Here is a 20,821-nt window from a genome sequence, read left to right as displayed (position 1 = left end):
GAGGCCCACAGAGCAGAAGCGGGACTGGGCTCAGAGCAGCAGGGAAGGCTAGTCTTGGAGGAAGATTAAGGCAGAGACAATTTATAACTGTGACCTGCAACACAGCAGGGAAAAAAGGCAGGAAAATAGACCACAGGCTGAAGTCGTGTTTGAGGGAGATGAACAGAGCAGATGTTTAAGCAAGGAGAAGAGTCATTCATACAAAAAATTGCTTTATTTTAACCACTGTTCATATAAAACGCTCTGAATAAATAAAAGGAGCGGTTAAGTGATTTGTGTGCCATCGTGGGTTTAAAAAATATATTTATATACAAAGAGTACAGGTTATTGGATCCTAAGTGACATCCTTGCTTCCTTTAGGCATTAATGCCTGACTGAAACAAGCCCTAGGCCCGGGTCTCAGAAAGGCATTAATTCCAAGTTATCCAGGACACCCGGCTTCAAGTCTCAATCCTGCCACCAACTAGTTGTTCAGTATTTGGAGTTCCAGTTCCCAGATCTCTGCCCCAGCTCCACACAGAACTGGGGGTGGGTGGTGGAGCTCATTCATTCTGTTTCAACTCCTCAGACGGTCCCGATGTTCCATTACAGCCTGGGGCCACACATAAGCCTAAAGCGTAAATCAGGAAGGAGGGCTACAAGCTGCACCACCAGGGCACGTTTAACCCACCTGGGATGTCTTTTCCTCATGTGCAAAGTGAGACGGCTGAATTAGATCAACAGGTTTCCAAGCTTTATTCTATGGGTGATTTGGGTTAAAAAAAAAAACTCACTTAGAACTCCAACGTATGAAATAGAGCAGGTGAGCACACTCGGGGTGAAGAGGGCGGGCAGCCGGGGCTGTTGGTCAGGACTTGCCCCTGTCTCCCCACCCTTCACCACCCCAAATAAGGAAGGTCCAAAGGAAACAACACAGAGGTTGCACAACTCCAAGGACATGCTGAGAACCAATGAAGTAGGTCATCTCAGGGGTATTTTCCATTTTTAGTTTTCCGTGGTTCTAAACAGAGTGATCCAAGATATTCACACTCAGCTGGTCATGTGCACAACTAACACAGAAGCAGTTAGTTCTGACCAAGCATTTCAAACTAATGAGACTAATAATGTCTTACTCAGACCCAGGGCTGTAATGCAGCCCAGAGTCACTGTTCGATGCTCGCTGAAGGAATGACGGAAAGCCCAGAATTCCCAAACTTTGGTTCTGGGGGTGAGCTACCTGGTTCAAGATAATGGAAGCAGGAAGATAAAAAATGAGTCATGTTTATGCCAGGTCCTGTACAAATTCCCAAATTGCCACAGTGCAGATCTAGAAATCAAGCTTCCCCAAAGGCACATGGGCTCACATATGAAATTCCCCAAACTCCTTCAGACTATGAAAAGCTAGAGTAGGATTCCCAGCCTGCCTGCCATTCTGCAGCCCCTAATTAGGCCACACATAGCCTGCAAGCAAACCAGAAGGAGGCCATCCTTCCTCTAGCTCTGCACAAAGCCAACCAGCCTCAGAGCACAAAACATTCTGCTAGACAGTGTGAGCCTGTCCAGAGACCAGGTAGAGCCCCTAGGGACAGAAGCTGCATGAGGTCAAGCTCCTTCGGCTCTATCCCAAAACACTCTGCCTTGGCCAAACGCCCTAAGTGGCCATCCAGAGTGCAGGCACCCTCTGCTCAGTCGTCCAGCCTGGTTCATGGCAACTTCTCCACAAGAACCTGCTACACTTTAAGCAGAAGGTGCTGCTCACATGGTGGGTTCTGCTGATAAGAAGCACGTGCTGCCAGAAAGCAGCTCAGTGACCTCTGCTCTGCTAGAAGTAACATCCTGGGAAATGGGTCATTTGCACCAGTCTCCACTTGAGAAGCCAAACTTGAACTTGCCCAAGTTGACAGTAATCTAAAAAACACCAGGGTTCTGAACAACAATATCATGCTAACTGACATAGGCCAGAGTTCACCTACCAGCATGTTCCGTGGGCTCGGTGCAATCGCCTGGGTTCTCCCCATGCCTGGTTGCTGGATTCTCCTCCTCCTCACCTTCAGGGCCTATAATAAACTCTGGTCTGGAAGAAAGGAGGCTATCCTCAAGGCTGTCTGTGGGCTCCTGGAACAAACAGGACAAGCAGACAGGTGAGCAGCCTGCTGGGGATGTCAACGGTTCTGCTCAGCTCCACAAAGATCCGCTGAGTGCCTGCTGTGTCCCAGCCCTGTGCTGAGCCCTGAAGGACAAAGGCACCTGCCTCAGAAGAAATGTGAGCTCACTTCCATAATAATTACAGGGACTTTGGATCAGCTGTCACTAAAACATTTTCATTCCCTTGAAAGAGATATGGAAAAATCTCAAAAACATTACATCGCCCTAGGCCTGCCTTCCCTATGATCATGTCCCATGTACCAAGTGATTCTAATCCATGCACATTTTGTTCAGTACCAGTACTTAACTAGCAGGGAGTAATACAGGGTTCACAGTAATATATTAGGATACACACACTGATGGGGCACCTGGGTGGCTCAGTGGGTTGCCTCTGCCTTTGGCTCAGGTCATGATGTGAGGGTCCTGGGATAGAGCCCCACATCGGGCTCTCTGCTCAACAGGGAGCCTGCTTTTCCCCCTCTCTCTGCCTGCCTCTCTGCCTACTTATGAACTCTGTCAAATAAATAAATAAATAAAATCTTAAAAAAAAAAAGATAGACACACTGGTTGTCCGAATACGTCAAGTTTTTAGGAGCCAGAAATCACTGTAATGTATGCTTTAAAGTGAGTTAGGTATGGCAAGCCAGGTGTCTGTTGACACATGAACAGAGAGACAAACTGTGTTACATACACGCAGTGAAACATTAGTCAGCCTTACAAAGGAAGGAAGTCTGACTGCTATGTGAGGGACCCTTTGGGACACAGTGCTAAGTAAAACAAGCCTGCCCTAAAAAGGACAATTATTGCATGATTCCAGATAAATGACGGGTCTACAGTAGTCAAATTCAAAGATGCAGAAAGTAGAATGGAGGTGTGGAAACAGGAGGTTCTTGTTTAGTGAGTACAGAATTTCAGTTTTGCAAGATGACAAAGTTCTGGAGATGGATTGCACCACGTGACTATAGTATGCACGATGTATTTACAGACAATACATGTCAGATACAATACATATGTATAAAACCGGCTGCAGAAATAGGTGAAATTGGGAAGATTAAAAGAGAGAGAGAGCACTAGTTACAGCTGCCGCTTAAAATATCCATCTCTACTTAAGCTCCAATTCCAGGCTTTTTCTTTCCTTCAAGTCCCACTTCAAATATCCTCCTCAAAAATCATACTCTATTGGCTAACAATTTAACCAGTACATGTTTTTTTCAAGAATTCTTTGACAGCCGGCTCAAGACTGATGGAGCACCCGAGGGACACGGGGGCTGCGAGGGCCCTGGAGAATATCTCCGCCAACTTCCCAGTTTTGCTCAGCCTGACCCTTTCCCTAGGTCACCCATGAGCAAGGCACAAAATCACATTGTAAAGCGAACTTCACGCAGTTTGCTACGGTAAAGTGTTCCCTGCTGATAACCCGCGAGTCTGGAATCATCCTCTCAAATGGCAGGGACTGGTGTCGCCCATCTTGAGCTCAGGCCTCCTGCTAGCCCCGCTGCCCCATTGTCGCCCACTTGTCCCGGGAAGAGGACTGAAGAGTAAAGAAGGTGTCCCGCACAGTGGACACCCAGAAGTTTGGAATGTTCTACGAAATAGCCCTCTTTTACTGATGAGCATCTCTCCCATAAACACTTGGGAGAGGAAAACGGAATCCTTCAGCTTCCAAATGTGTTATTCTCGGCCCGTGACAAGTGCATGACAAAGCATCATGTGCACGGGAGAATGGTTTCATGGCTCGGTTTCTCTATACTTATGCTTACTCCTCCCTGTTTCCCAGGATGGTTCTGGGAAGACAGACACAAAACAGAAAGCCCTCCAGGGACAGGACGGGGTCAGGGCCTCTGCCTCCATCTCTTTACCCTCTCATGCCCTCCCTGAACCAGAAGTCTGCACCTGACACAGCCGCATCCTCAGCTGAAACCACAGGCTATGGGAACCCATGGTTACTGCCATCCCCCAGGACACAGGCGACCCTCCCTCTTGGGATTCCCTGGGCACATTTCAGTCCTATATCTTTCCTCTCTCCTCCTGACATGATCGGCTACTCCTTCCTTTTCTAAACTGCCTTCTTCCTTAGTTTTGGAGTCCTTGCTCTTTCTCATTGTTTCCCCTGTGTCTCTGGCCTCCTCTCAATTTATTTCTAAGTCTTCAGTTCCCCTGTTTTCCCTCTTAAGAGCTGGAACTTCCCAGAACGCTAGCCATGGCTAGCATTTCTCTTCTCATTCCACACATCCCAGCACAATATGTGGGCGGCTCCAAACATTTACCTACTCCTGACCTTCCTCCAAAAAACCAGATCCACATACCTGACAGGGCAGGACAACCCCCCCCCTGGATATCTAAAAGGCATCTCAACCTGCTATGTCTGACTGTGCCTGCATCATACCCACCTCTGCTGCTCTAATACTCTTCTATAAATAACAATGTTATCAGCTCCCATGCCAGAAAACAGGGGTTTGCCCTCCACTTTCCCATACCTCAACACCAGCTAAACACCAGACGCTGCTGACCCTCTTGCCTAAAAACCCGCCAGGCCTGCCTCTGCTCTGATCGCCACCACCATTGCTTTCATTCAGACTTCGCATCTCCATCCTGAGTGACCACACTAGGCTCCTTGACTAGACACCTGTCCCCAAACTCTCTTTTCTCTAATTCATCACATTGTATCCACACCCTGATTAAATCCTTCCGGATTCCCCCATTCACCAAGACAAAACCCAAACTTCTGAGTCTGGCAGACAGAGCCCTTAATGAAGGGGAAATAAGACCAAGTCCGTCTTACTGGACCCGACTGTCACTCCCTCTCACTCACTCACTGCGTGACAACACTCAACGGCTTGAGGTTTCCTGAGTGTCTCATTCCCTGCTTTCCTCTGGATCACTTACACAAAGAGTTTTCTGGGTCTCAAAAGTCCTTCTACCCCACTGCCTTCATTTCATTAACTCCACTCCTGCAAATATGAGCCCAGGAGCTCTCTTTCCTCCCCATCACACCTCCAAGCTGGATCTGCTGTCCTTCCTCTGCCCCCATAGTTCCCTTGTTCAGACCTCTCCTGTCACCCTTATCACGCTAATGGTTTTTCATTTATTTAAACATCTCCCTGATTAGATGCGTAAGCGTCTTGATTTTACTTTAGGTCGCTAGGACCAGGACTGTTTTGTACTGAGGTTACCCAATGACAACGCTGAAAGACCAAAGTCCAGGGAGGTTATTTTGCAACATAGAGGACAAACAAGTTTAGTAGGCAGAAAGGTATTTAAAAATGAAGAAACACTCTACTGCATGTATGTTATACCTCATAAAAAACATTTTTAAGAAGTCACTTTCTACTTAGGGGTAGAAAAGGGTGGTTCAGTCAGTTAAGCAGCTAACTTTGGCTCAGGTCATGATCTCCAAGTCCTGGGATCGAGCCCGGCATTGAGCTCTGCACTCAGCAGGCATCTGCGTCTCTCTCTCCCTCTGCCCTTCTGCCCCTGGTCATGCTCTCTCTCTCTCTCAAATAAATAAAATCTTGAAGAAAAAAAAAGTCACTTTCTACTTAGATAAAAATTAGGTGAAAGGAAGAAACAGAGAAGATAACAAACGCTGGCCCAAATAATTCAGGTTCACCTCCTTTTGATGGCATGAGGGTATTTTGGTGATATGTGTATGTGCCTTAAATGAAAACTGGCTAAGCAGGAAATAACGAACATATGGAGTAGCTAATGTGTGGTATATATTAGTTGTTCTCTACTGAAACCATTTTCTTGAAAAACAGAAAATAAAATGAAGCCTTTACTGGTAGTTGGTGAAGTCAATGGGTTTTATAAACTGGGGTTACCCAGGAATTCCTGATCTGTTTCCTATCTACTTACTTGATATTTGACATGTATATTTTGTAGTATTTACTGCTATCTGAACTTTGTAATAAAAGTTATTTTAAGAATACCAGTAATGCTTCCTATTTACAAAAATTATATGAATAGATGCACAACAACTGTAACTCAAGACTCCAGAATTCTGGATAATGTAGCTCCAGCTCATATCCCTTCCCGGGAGAATTAGTTGGTAGAAGGAACAGGAAAGCTTTCTTTTTAACAGTCTCACATAGAGCCCAGCATGGAGCCTACAAGGACACTGGAGGAAGACCCCATTATACCAGCTACTACCGTCATTACCACGGTCAGATATGAGTCCTTTCATTTCTCTGACTTCTTACCACAAGCCGGCTTTCTTCTTTAGGAGCTAGTCTCTCCAGGAGTTCACAAGCAAGCTGATAGCAGAGAATACTAGACTGGCATAAGTTACACTCAATTGCTTTTTCATCTTTCTGGCAGGTGTGGGAGCCCCCCCAGGGGGCTTGGAAGACATTGTTTATAATGGAAATGATGTCCTTTGATAAGCTGTGCTCTAAACCCATTGTGATCCCATCATCTTGTAACTCCATCTGAAAAACATCAAAATGAAGGCAAAAAAAAAAAAAAAAAAAGAAAGAAAGAAAAGAAAAGAAAGAAAGAAAGAAAGGGAAAGGAAAGAGAAAAGAGAAAAGAAGGAATTTGGTTCTTTGTCCAATATTCCATTAGTATATTAACTGGGGATAATTTTTACTATCTGACAATTATATTAAGTTATTTAAGGGTAATAAGGATTTTAGACCATGAGTATATATTATTTTCCACAGATTTTTTTAAAAAGAATATAAATATAAGACAAACAGTGGGAATTAATTTTAAAATCATACAGGACATTTAAAAGAGAGATTTTTTTTTTTAACTTATCATTTTGTGATATTTTACACATTTAAAAAATGCTGCTCCTCACCTAGTGTCCAGATCTTGGTTTCTAAATACCATTATCCATTATCCACTAAGAGGAACCAGGGGTCCTTGGAGAAATGGCTGATTTCAAGGTTGGGGCTAGGAAAATATAAAATGAGCCTGGAACATCTTATCATGCTAGATATTAAGGAAGTGTTCAAAGAATGATGAGGAATATGTCAAAAGAAAAAAGGAAGGAACTCCCACTAGTCAAATATGGGACAATATGAGCATCAAAATACAAGTAATCATAATAGTAGATTTTAACTCATTGAATAAAATAAGAATTCATGAGTACATGCAAGTATAAGAAGATGAACAAATAAATACAGAAATGGGAGAGAAGGGAAACTATTTCTTCGGTAGAATGCCAGCTAATAAAAGATAATGAAATTTAAAAATTATCATTTTGTTAACCAGGATCACTATGATTGATCCAGGCATGAATCATCCCTGGATGCTAAAACTAGTAGGTAAAAGTCTGATGAGAAAAGGAAATCTCAGCCTGCCAGTTACTTACTAATTACAAAGGGAAAAGTAGTGATTTTGGAGTAGAGAAATCACCTTAACCAAGTTATCACCACTAGTAAGGCAACATTATTGTGCCATGTGCCTCCGGATATGATGCACTGGAAAGGATATAACATCACACCAGTGGCGTTACTGCCAAAAAATGTTTAACCCAAATAGATTCGTGATATCAGACAAACTCAAATTGAGAGACATTCTAAAAAATAACTGGACTGCAGTCTTCAAAAATGTCAAGAACATGAAGGATGAACAAAGACTTAAGAACTGTCTGGATGAAAGAAGACTAAGGAGACAGGACAAATACTTGCAATGAGTGATGCTGGATTGTTTCCTAGATTAAAAACATCTTTTTCTTTTACTATAAGGATTTAATTATTATGTCAATTTAAAAAAATGATTAATTTCTGTGGGTCAGATAACAGATAATAGTATTACAACAATATTAATTTCTAGACTTTGATATCCTGATTTTGTACTTGTTTATATATGAAAATGTCCTTATTCTTCAGGAAATACATACTGAAGTGTTTGAGGACAAGGGGGCATCACCTCTGCAACTTACCTTCAAGTGTTTATTTTAAAATTTCTACAACTCATACATACATATACAGATAGAGAGAGAGAAAGAAATATAATAAATGTTAATATCTGGACAATCTGGGGGAGGCGTATTTGGGAATTCCCTGTACGTTTCTAACACTTTCATCAGCCTGAAATTATTTCAGAACAAAAAATTAAGAAGAAATGTCCTCCTGATCAAAGACTTTTATATGTTTCTTCTGAAATTACCTTCAAAAATCAATTTATGCAATATATTTAAATCAGCCCATCACTACAGAGCTGCACCTTTCCTTTCCCAACAATAGCATCACTCGGTTCACCGAATTTGTTCAATAGAATCAATTCTAATGATACTAGAGTGTTTCTAAAATTCACATCCATTCTCATATGTCAACATCATTGCAGATATTCATACAGTGTTTTTCAGACTCCCTTGGGAATCCCGAAAGGAGTTTCAGAATGTCTTGAGTGATGTTGCATCATTTCATAAGTAAGAGTCCAATACATAGCAAGAATCACTGTACAATGCGTTCCCTTATTCTTCACCGCAGAACTAAAGGAAGCTCATGCTTCAGCTACCTGCTTCAGGAGAAGATCAAACATGAGGATGAAACAATTTAGATTCATTTCATCATCTTCACAATCAAAGTCAATAGTCCTTCCTCCTGGGTGTCCAAAATTCTTGAAAGGGCTACGAAATGGACTACGCATAGGACTCCGAAATGGACTCTGGAAAGGGCTATGAAATGGACTCAGCATATTGTGCTGAACTCGCCGGCCCGGATCAGAGGCAACACTCACCTAGAAGAAAGAACATCAACACGTGTAAAGGAACTCACAGAAGCCAAAAGGGCTACATAAAATATCTGGGATCTTGTGGAAGGTATTTTCAGCTGTCACACTGATTTCCTACCTTAGTCAATAACATTAGTACTTCCAAACAGTATAGATCTTCTCAAAATATAAAAATAAGAAATAAAATCACTGACATGAGGGCTCATGTCTATTAAAAAAAAAAAATGAAACAAAATCATCCAAACTTTGTGGCTAATGGTCAGGTAAATGAAATATCAGCACCTTGAAGAATAAAGGTAGCTGTCTTTACCATTATATTGTTCATCCCATCCACATTTCCAATTAAACTAAACTACCTAAAACCATAACCTGAAAAACAAGACCTTACAAAAGTATTACAAGATCAGTTTTAGAATCATAAGCATAAAATCTGTTTAATGTGATTGGTTAAAGAAGAATGGCATCTGGATAATAGAATTATTAAACTACCATGGGTAAACAGTAGATGTCAAACCTGTTGTACTGGTTATTGTCCATTTGCCTATTTCAAGCCCCTCACTGCCTTCCTCTGCCCTGCTCTATGCCCAAGGATGCCAAGGTCAGAGTATCTCCTGGCTTTCTTGCTAGCTGGTTTCTAGTTAGGTTCAATCATTGGGGGCACCAGTAGAAACCCTGCAGCTGAAGGGGAGAGGGGTGGAGGTATATGTCCACCCCCTTCCTACTTTGATGCTACAGCCTTGGCAGTCTCTCCATCATTCTTCCAGCCTCTCTTTCCTTAACATTTCAGCTCTTAATGGAATCTAGGAACTCTTTTCCTTGTCCCCTCCATCCTGGGGCTCTAACAGCTTCCCACTGAGCTGTTACTGGCATCTAGGTGCCTCACCAACCCTTACTGCTCCCTTAATCTTCCCCATAACTCTATAGTTATGGGGAAGATTATGCAGAATCTACATGAAAGTCTTTCATTTGAACCATCTGGGATAAGTTCTGTAGCAGGATAGTTACTGACATATCTGTACTATATATCCCTCTGAAATGTTCCCTCTTAAAAATCTCTTTAGGGGAGCCTGGTTGGCCCAGTTGGTTGGGCGACTGCCTTCAGCTCAGGTCATGATCCTGGAGTCCTGGGATCGAGTCCCGCATCAGGCTCCCTGCTCAGTGGGGAGTCTGCTTCTCCCTCTGACCTTCTCCCCTCTCATGTACTCTCTCTCTCTCAAGTAAATAAATAAAATCTTAAAAAAAAAAAAAATCTCTTTAACAACTAGCAAGTTCCCTGAGTACCATATTTGAGTAAAAAAAATAAAAAATAAAAAAAGAGTACCCCATCAAGAACCAGAATACCTGGATATTGACAGTGTTATCTAGGACAAATCACTTCAGCCCACTCAACCTCAGGTTAAGTATTGATAAAATGAGGATAATGAGTTCTTCTCCAAATGCCTCACACCGTTCTTGTGAACACATTGCCCAGTAGAAGACACCAACTAGTCAACTAAAGATTACGGAAAAAAGAAACAAAATATAAATGTTTGCCAGCTGGTTCCTATGAGGCAGATGAGAAAAAAAAAGTAATGATTAAAATAAAAAGAAAGCACTGGATGCAAACTATGATCCCATGACTTTGACTTATTTCCTAATCCCTAAACATCAGGTAGGAATGATAGTGGGAAAATGGTATGGGGAGGCTGATAAGGGCAAGTTGAGCATAGTCCCTGCTTACCATCCCATGACAGTGAACCTGGCCAGAACTGATGCTTATTTGGGAATATCAACACATCAAAAGAAGCTCTCTGAGGTGCTGCTCCAACATAACAAACAGTCCCAATAGTTTTCCTACACTTTAGCCCAGACTATGTTGACTTTTCTCATTCACAAAGGGACTAAAGGGTCCAAAAAAAAAAAAAAATGGGCTCAATGGGTCCACAGTGACAACATCACTCACAGTCCCCATCAGACAATCACATCTTCTCAAAACATGATAGAACAAAACATCCCAACTTCTCATCCCCAAAGTGAAGCACTCATCTGCCAAACAGCTGGTAAAGAATTGTTGTTCATCAGGAGACCAAAAGGAAAAAAAAAAAGGAATAATACCTCCAAGCTAACTCTTTTTGCTTTTATCAAGGGTAAGAGATAGCTAACAAGTATGAGCAGGAGAAAAACTCAATAATTTATTGACCATGATTATATGAAACATATCTTAAACAATGATTTCTATGATTTAATGTATTGAAAAGATTAACAGAGTGAGATGGGATGAAAGAGCATTTTCAGAGAAGTTTATTTTGATGCTACTTTTGGAGCCAGTAGAATTGACAAAATCTTAACAAATAAGACAAGAACAATTGTGGCAATAATTACCCTTCGAGCTGCAAGGTTCCCTGCCAGTTCACTGACTCTTGATTTTCTTTGATTTGCCAGTTCTTTAACAGAATTAACTCCATCAGAAAACATACTTATCAATAGTTGAAGTGGAACCATGATGTCTAACTCTGATAAGACCTGTGGAAAAAAGGCATATATCCCCCCCCAAAAAAATATAAACTTTAAAACTCAAAGTAAAACTGCATTTACCATTTTTTCCCAAAGCGAACGACTGAACATGAGGATATTCAGCCTTATGCACATTCCCCCAGCACAGCAACCCTCAATTTTTCATACTAAAAAATCAAAGTTATTATTGAACCTGCCAGCTTCCCCACTCTCCACATCCCATAATCGCCGTGTTATTTCTATTAAAACTTCAAAGTATCTCTTGACACTGTCTCCTCCTTCCCATAGAATAGTGGCTTAGTTCACCACCTTCCTTCTGGAGTAGTGGAACTTGCATGCAGTCCTCCTCCAGTCCATACGCCCCTTGGACCTGACTGCCCCATCTCATCAGCTCATGTATCTTGCCAAAATCTAGCAACTCTCTTTCTGTAATGAGTTTTTGGAAGTCGATGCCTTCTTCCTTAAGGCAGAACTAATCCACCCCTCTTCTCTGCTTCCTTGGATAGAACTCTGTATACACATTTATTAGAGCAATTGTCGTTTTTCATCATATTTGGTTGTTTGATACCATCTCTCCCAGTGTGAGCTCCCTGAAGAAAGGAAGTATGAAGAAAGGACCATTTCTTATCCCACTTTCATCACAGTGCCAATTACAGTGCCTGGCACAGAGGAAGTCTATAAATGTTTACACAGTAAATTAACAAATGAGCCAACGCCAATCACTATTCTGTTCACACTATTCCCCAAAAGGTTAGACCAGTGGTTTAAAACCTTCAGCCGCAGCACCCTGTCTTCAAACCAGCACTCTGGGAAAGCCCTTTAAAACACACCTCATCATGGTGAGGCTAGAGGGTGACGGCCCTGTGCACTCACCCCTACAAAACTCAGCCTAAAGTGCGGATAACTGAGTGACAACACCCAGCCATCTGTGGAAGGACTGGCTTTCCTAAAATGAGAAATTATCTTATTGAGATCTACCAGGGCATGAAAAGTGTCCAAAAGGTGACTTAAAAAAAGGGGGGGGGGGTTCCTTTGCTCTTTATCAGTTATGAAAGATGCCATTCCTCAATGTAGAACCAGAAAGGTATCCGCATGACCTGAAAAGCTCTTGGTATCATACCTGTCTGTGATTCAGCAATGTAACAGCACCCATGGCTAATCTAAACACTGACTCTAACCTCCTATTTGGAAACTGCCCCCACTTCTTGTTGTGCACTCGACTCTATTTAATAAATGTTTAGGAACAAGCACTAAATAAATACGAGGCATGTGCCAGATGCTGAGAGGAGAGGGTAAAGGGAGGCATGAATTCAAACATGAAAAGGCCTGCCTGGTTCCTATCCTCCAGGCATCTGCAATCAGGGGAAGAGACAAAAACAAACTGAATATTAGGCAGAATAACGTTTGCACAAAGAGCCTATGTGAATACTGGGGGGGGGAAGGAATAATGAATTCTGAAGGGAAAATGGGGGTGTGAAACAGCAGCAGACTTCATCGATGAGACCATTTTTGAGTTGGGCTTTAAGGATAAGCTGGATTACAAATGCAGACCAGAGAGAAAAGTATTCCAAGCTTGGGGGAGCAGCAGGAATGCCTCCCTAAGTCGGTAGCTGTCAACCTTTCCAAGTAAAGGACATATTTAATATGAAATTATTTATTAGAACGCCCACAAGATAGCTATGGTACCTCTAAATCTATTGATGGAAAAACACATAAGGACCAAAGCTATTATGAATTCAGTAACGGTATTGCATAAATCAGTATTTTGTTAACCATAACTACAGCCACATATATTTGAAATCTAGGTATTCATCTGTGCTATGAGTTATTAGTCTATAGACAGTCCTCAGCAAACATGTGAATTTATGGACTCTTTGCAATAATTTCCCGCTCCTCTACCCAGGGATCTCAAATTTCCAGGCTAAGAACTATTGCCCCAAATGATGAAAAGTATCATCTACTTACATGAAGCCACAATAAAGCTTGTTCCTGAACAGAGGAAGGGTATCCTGTGAACCGGCAACTAATAAAGCCAAACATTTCTTCCAATGAAAAAGGTAGAGGACAGAGCTCAATGTCAAACATTTTGCTGGAAAGCAGAGCCAACAGAAGTAAATGACCAATGGGCATGGATGAGGGCCTCCCACTGCATTTTTAACTATACCTTACCTGGGGGACCCAAACACTTCTGATTGGTCTGTGTTCTGAATGGTAATATCATGTTTCATTTTACTATAATAGTTTATGTCATTAGAACTGGTATGAAGAATTCATATGGTTGTTAACATTAGTGTTTGTACTCATCCTAGGCTCAACAGAAGGAACTGCATTTCTAAGGAATTAGAGTTGCTCCCCAGCATCTAAGAACATTTTCCCTTTGCATTTTCCCCACTTTATCCAAATCATAATTATATTTAAAAATAAGCAAACAATATGGTGTATCTATTATTCCACAGAACAAAATCTTTTCTGAACAATTCCAAGTCATCTCAGCCCAACTGATAGCAACTGCTTTGTTTTGCATCTTCAAATTTCTCTACAAGTCTATTAAAAAATAAACAAGATTACATAAGATGCTTAATACCATGCCTGGCACACATTACATGCTCAATAAATGTTAGACATCATTATAATTATGGTGACTTCATTAAACTACTTACCCACCTTAATACTTCCCTGAATTCTTTTAACTGGTTATCTGGGACTTCTGTTCTGATGGCTTCTAGCCACTCCGGCATAATACACTCCCACACAGACTGACTGATCACGTTGTAGGGGATCAGGCAGAGGATTCGGTTGAGCCCTTCCTTCAACTGAGTCACGGTGCTGCAGGATTTATCCCAGTATCCACCAACCTGATGGCATTTCCACAGCCACAGGGGAAAAGAGCAAAACACACCTGGTTAGGATTATACTCTAAGGACTTCCTAAAGGAAACGGGTATGGAGAAAGACCACAATCCATTACATCTGAATCCTGGGCCAAGTATTTCAGTGTGAGATCTGTAAGAATCAGTAAACCACTAGGATCCATTAGTTACAAAAAAAGAAACCATTGTTATAAATAGGTCCAAATATCAATTCCAGACTGAATTTGAACTGTTCTACTGCAGTCTTTCCAGATCACACATGAATTAAAACTCCCAAGATTTATTCATAACAGGGTGAGCATACTATACAATACTATACTATTGGAGCATTATTATTTCTAAAGTTGGACAAACCCATTACAAACATGTGTAGTCACACCTGTGCTTCAGAAGAATATAGATTTCTACTACTGGACACTTTGCACTGAATATTTTCCATTATGGAAAACAAAGTGGCAAAGAGCACTCTTTTTGTCTCTGCTGTATATCATGCCACAATTTTTTTCCTAAAAATCTCTAAGGCAGGTTGAATTCATGAACAAAAAAGAGATACTTTTTTACTAAGTAAGGTAGCATATTAATTTTCCAGTGCAGATAAAACTCAAGTCACAAATCTGGGTTCTGTTTGTAATTCCAATTTTAGGTGAAGATCTTATATTCTTATTAAATGTATCAAAGTAATAGAGGCTCAGATATCTACTTGGTATCATATTGTCCAAAATCCCAGATGACTGACTGGGTATTTTCAGGAAGCGACTACATTTCCGGGGTTGTCACTGTTATTGTAAATTCCAGAGACTTAGAAGAGCTGACATTGACAACGTTGGCAGCGTGGGGTGTATCCTTGCTGAGACTCCTTTGGCCGTGTAATGTAGGGGCAAGCCACATAAAGCCCTATTGGTTTTGAGTCACATTTTGGAACTAGTATCTCCATGGTGTTCCTAAGTTGTCAACAGCCAGACAATGGATCCTTTGACTTGGCAAAGCTGGTATATTTAAAAAGATTTCTAGAATGTTCTCACCCTAAACAAATGTCCTATTACCAAAACGGGAGGATCAAATTGATAAGAGACACACAAAAGATTACAGACAGCCCTAAAATACTTCCCTAGCAAAATTCTAGAACAGAAATCAGATTTAGAACAAATATTAAAATTTGCCCCCACCATGAACTCCCCTCCGCCTCCTCCTCTTGCAAATGACCCAGTTGGAGGCCCATATTCAGAGCTTGATAGGAGCTATTATAGAGGCCTTCCCTCCAAAATTTTATTGGGCTAAAGTGTACTCAGAGGGAAGGGGAACATCCTAAAGCCTTTGCCAAACAATTTATTAAAATATTGCAAAGCACACAGCTTCAAATATACATGTCTTAGAATATAGGAATCTTCTGTTTTTCCCCCTTCACTGGAAATCTTCTCTCATTGTTACAAAGAATTCAAATGAATGCAGTTGATCGGGCAGGCCAACTCCTTCACTAATGTTATTAGCAAGACTGCTATCTCATTCTTTGAAGAATTAAAAATAACTGTCCTCGCCTTACTAATTGGCTCTCTGCAGAATCATCATGGATCCAGAGGTATCCCAAAGCTCATCCATGCTTATTATCAATCCCAAATCCTCCCCTCTTCATTTCAAGATTTCTGCAGATACTATAAACAGTCAGGACATTGGAAAAGAGGGTCCCTGCACTGAAGAAACACTCCAGGAGTGACCGTCTCAGGCCTTTGCCTCCTCAAGCCCACTCCTCGGAGCCCTCCTCTAAACTCAGAACTCCACCCAGACATGCTCAAGACTTCAGGCTCAGCACAAATAATGTTGTCCACCTCCCACGCCTCTCCTGCCTTGAACTGCCTGCTCGTAAAAGCTCCATGCCACAGGAGAATGTATTATTTGCTCCAATCAAAACCTAATAGACAAATACATCCCTGAGCCCTCTCGGACGAGGGACTAAAAGCTTGCATCTTTTTCCTCCCCTTTGAGATGTAAGTCTCCTACCACCCAGAACTATCTCTCTGAGATGCCAACATCTAAGAAAACAACTCTGGCTCTCAGCCCCAGGGGTGCCTGGCTTTCACTTGTACTATTGCTTACTGTCCTAAAACAGGAGACATTTACTCCTCCACCCAAGAAGCTCCAATTAACAACCCCCTTAGCAAACCTCCATTGTCGTTGTCCTTAGCATAACTCAGCCTTCACGAAGTTAACTTCTTGGGGCGCTTGGGTGGCTCAGTTGGTTAAGCATCTGCCTTTGGCTCAGGTCATAATTTCAGGGTCCTGGGATTGAGCCCCATAGCAGGCTCCCTGCTCAGTGAGAAATCTGTTTCTCCTTCTCCCTCTGTGCTCTCTCTCCCTCTCTCTCTCTCTCAAATAAATAAATAAAATCTTAAAAAAAAAAAAAAAAGTTAACTTCTTTGCCGACTGAAATAAGTAACTGCCTGAGGTTGACCCTGACTGAAATAAGTAACTGCTTGAGGTTGAATCCCAGCCTTCATGAGATTCCGTATCAGGGCCAATAAAAAGAGTGTGAAGGTCTCCTCCACACATACTCATAAAAATCTTTAGCCTTTACACTGAACAGGTCAGCCACTTGTTCCATCTGTTAGAGATACAATTTGAATAACAGTGAGGATGAAAAGTGCATATAAGCACCAACTCTTATATAAACTAGCGAGTTTTGTATTTCTATGACAGTTTCCTATTCAGGTCAACAGATCTCCCTCAACTCATAATTGCACTATGGCCCAATAAGCCCATTGTAAGTTGAAAAATCATGTAAGCTGAAAACACACTTAATACACCTAACCCACCAAATAGCACAGTTTAGCCTAGCACACCTTACACGTGCTCAGGACACTCACATGGGCCTACAGTTGGGAAAAATCATCTAACACAGTGTCTATTTTTTAATGAAGTGCTAAATATCTCACGTAATGTGCTGAACCGTGGGGACCGCAAGTGAAAAACAGAATGGCTGCCTGGGTGTGGAACGGCTGTCAGTGTAGTGGTTGGCTGGGAGGTCAGGCTCACTGTCCTTACCCAGCCACAGGAAAAGATCAAAATTCAAATTCTGAAGTAAGGTTTCTATTGAATGTGTATTGTTTTCGTACCATCATGAAGTCAAAAAAATCATGAGTTGGGGACCACTTGTATTCATGTCTGCCTGTATGTTTGTATAGGTATATTATGTATATATGTGATATTTTCTTACCTCTGAATAGCACTGACAAATCAGTCTATAAAATCCATTAAAAGATATTTATTCCAAATGAGCTTTAAAAACATAAGAGTTGGGGTGCCTGGGTGGCTCAGTTGGTTGAGCATCTGCCTTGGGATCCTGGGATCAAGCTCTACTTTGGGCTTCCTGCTTAGGGGGAGCTTGCTTCTCCATCTCCCACTCCCCCTGCTTATATTCCCTCTCTCGCTATGTCTCTCTCTGCTAAATAAATAAGACCTTTAAAAAAAGGGGGGGGGGGCTTATGTAAGTTAAATATTCCCCAAACTCTCAGAAATATAGAAAGTAACCCAAATGTTTATCAAGTTCATGCAATTTGGGTCAATCTTTGATAAATAAGACTAAGTTTACATTGTTGGTCTAGTAAAAACAGTTGTGTCTTCTGAGTTATCAGCACTGAATATGGTATGATTATCAATTTTATTCTACACAGGGTTACTAGTCAAATAAGCTAATACTATATTTGCTAGATGTTTAAGATTATGAAACTAATAGATTTCATTTTAATTAAGTTAAATGATTATTCTTTTTCTTAAATTTTATTTATTTATTTGACAGAGAGAGAGAGAGCACAAGCAGGCAGAGTAGCAGGCAAAGGGAGAGGGAGAAGCAGGCTCCCTGCTGAATAAAGAGCCTGACACGGTGACCTGAGCCGAAGGCAGTTGCTTAACCAACTGAACCACCCAGGTGCCCCAAGTTAAATTATTATTCTGACAAGCTTTATTTCAACAATAGTTGTGCTTTATAATATGTCTGCTTAGAAGTAATTTCCAGGGGCAAACCAAGTAATTTCACTTGGTTAAGTGGTCAACTCTTGGTTTTGGCTCAGGTCATGATCTCAGGGTCCTGGGATCCAGCCCTGTGTCGGGCTCCACACTCAGCTGGTGGGAGAAATGGTGTTCTGCCTGGGGATTCTCTCCCTCTCCGTCTGTCCCTCCCCCCACTCATGCTCTCTGTCTCACTCTAAAATGAATTTTTAAAAAATAAAAAATAAAATAAAATGAATAAATAAAACTTCAAAAAAAAAAAAAGAAGAAGAAGAAGAAGTGGCATCCAAAATCTTTTTGGCAGCTTGAAATTAGAGTTAAACTAAATTGTATGAAATGATTTAGATATTCATTTAGATATTTAGGTATTTAGTTGAATATCTAGATCATTTCTAAATAAGACAAAACACTGACACATTAATTATTGAATATAAGTTCATCTACGTTGGGATCCTTATTTTGACAGAGAGACTGAAGATACTTTGATCTGTTAATAAATGTTCTTTTTGCCATACTGAGAAATTATACTATGAAGCATATAGCTCAGAAATTATAAGGCAGTATATTCATAAAATTTGCCAATATGCTACAAAATGCGGGTGACAGGCAATTCACAAACTGTCTACCTCCCGGTTTTCTCTGAAAAATAGAGGTTAGGAAGTGTTGAAAAGCATAATCAATATATGTAAGCAAAACCATTTGAAATAATGGGTGAAGGAAAAAACTCTGTTTGCAAAATATTCAAGGAATGTACAAATTACATTCTGTCCTAACGTCATTGTTTAGAGGCTGTGTGAGGATCTCCAGGTTAAAAAAGAAGAAAGTGGGCGCCTGGGTGGCTCAGTGGGTTGAGCCTCTGCCTTCAGCAGAGTCCCACATTGGGCTCTCTGCTCAGCAGGGAGCTTGCTTCCCCCTCTCCTTCTGCCTGCCTCTCTGCCTACTTGTGATCTCTCTCTTTCCGTCAAATAAATAAATAAAACCTTTAAAAAAGAAAATAAAAAAGAGGAAAGTGAAGGACAAAATCCTGAATGGAAATAAAAAGTTGTAAGAGATGGTGTGGAGAGCAGGGACAGAGAAGAGAGAATCTTAGCAGCTTGTGTGGTCAAACTGGCCAAGATGGAATGGATTAATTATAAGGTTTTTTAAATGGGCTTTAATTTTAATAGTGTAACAGTATACAACTTGACTTTGGCTTTCTTTCTCTAAAAACGACAAAATTTCTTAGATTATTGGTCTGGTCTTAATAAGAAATTGCAAAAGGTTTTTCTTTATCTTTTCAGTAATGTGTCTAGGAACAAAGACTCTGTCTTACCAGAATTCCCTGTGACTTATGTTGTCTTTATAATGTCTTCAATCACTTAAGAGAACCAAGTCTTCTCAATTAAAAAAAAATAAAAAAATTTAAAAAGCTGGGGCACCTGGGTGGCTCAGTGGGTTAAAGCCTCTGCCTTCAGCTCAGGTCATGATCCCAGGGTTCTGGGATCAAGCCCCATACGGGGCTCTCTGCTCAGCGGGGAGCCTGCTTCCTCCTCTCTCTGCCTGCCTCTCTGCCTACTTGTGATCTCTGTCTGTGAAATAAATAAATAAATAAAATCTTTGGGGGAAAAAAAAAAGCTGACTTTTTTTATAATCATGTTACAAACTATATTTACTTTGGAAATTTTGTCATTTTGGTTACACGGATAACTAAATATTATTTTACAGTGACCCCATGATCCTGGTCAAGCAAGTGTTTAAACCATTTAATATTTTTTACAACTTTTGTATTTTACCTTCCCCAAATCATATCCTAAATTAAGTCCTGATCTCAAACTGACTTTCAAATTTCTGACAGGGCCCCTAGAAAAATCTCAAAGGACTTTTACTTTTCTAGTAAAAAAACCCAAAAATCAAAAAACATTAAACTAACCAGGTTTACTTGATATGTTGAATTGCACAAAAAGCATCTTCAAATACAAAGAGATGTTTAACCTTCCCTAGGTTATATTTGTATAGGTAAAAGTTTTTAATACAAACACTTCAGGAGCTCTGTGAAACTTCTAGAAATTTGTCAGTGCCCTTACTGCTCATGACATATCCTCATGCTGCTTTGCCCGATAGCTGACAACGACAGCAGAATGAGATCGTAATTCCAGTTACTCTCATCAGATCTTTGATTACAGCCATTTTAAGTCTCTTATCATTTACAGATTGTTACTATTTTATATTGATGATTTCCTGAAAGCTCTTGCAATCAGCCACTAGACAGAATGCTTTAACTTCAGTAAAAAGGACCGTCTCTGAGACCCATGTAAAGGACGATGAGAGGCAATATGATGGTTTTGCATGCCACTGGCCTGAGTCAGGATTCCAGAATTCTGGTAGAGAAGCTCATGGGTTCATACAACTGCTAGCCCTAGATCAAGCCAAACAAAAATTAACTACATGGGGCTGAATGAACTTATGAAGAAAGATGATCTTTTTTATTTTTATTTAGTTATTTATTTATTTTTTGGTTTGGAGCACTGCTGTCTCTTTACTGTTCTATTTTCTGGAGAGAAGGTTTTTCTTAAGTTATCTATAATTTATAACAACCTAGTAGATTACATCTTTGTAAACAACAATGAAACATTTGTCTTTTTTTGTCCCCCCGTCTGATCCCTCCAAGGTTCA

The 20,821-nt window shown here is 40.9% G+C and overlaps 1 protein-coding gene across 9 annotated transcripts in view; it reads right to left on the bottom strand.

The window, feature by feature from the left end:
- The window catches only part of UNC79 (unc-79 homolog, NALCN channel complex subunit), a 240,367-nt gene that overhangs the window by 109,888 nt on the left and 109,658 nt on the right, over window positions 1-20,821 (bottom strand). For all 9 annotated transcript variants that reach the window (XM_059182968.1, XM_059182961.1, XM_059182963.1 and 6 more), the window contains exons 15-20: window positions 13,966-14,156; window positions 13,267-13,390; window positions 11,170-11,310; window positions 8,593-8,814; window positions 6,324-6,551; window positions 1,953-2,094 (exon numbers count right to left, since the gene is read on the bottom strand). In XM_059182968.1, coding sequence (XP_059038951.1) covers window positions 1,953-2,094; window positions 6,324-6,551; window positions 8,593-8,814; window positions 11,170-11,310; window positions 13,267-13,390; window positions 13,966-14,156 — 1,048 coding nt within the window. The remainder of the gene's footprint in view (window positions 1-1,952; window positions 2,095-6,323; window positions 6,552-8,592; window positions 8,815-11,169; window positions 11,311-13,266; window positions 13,391-13,965; window positions 14,157-20,821) is intronic.

This window comes from Mustela lutreola, chromosome 7, assembly GCF_030435805.1.
Source record: "Mustela lutreola isolate mMusLut2 chromosome 7, mMusLut2.pri, whole genome shotgun sequence".
NCBI lineage: Eukaryota > Metazoa > Chordata > Mammalia > Carnivora > Mustelidae > Mustela > Mustela lutreola.
Note: the sequence above shows the minus strand (reverse complement) of the source record. Positions and strands in the feature narration are given on the sequence as shown.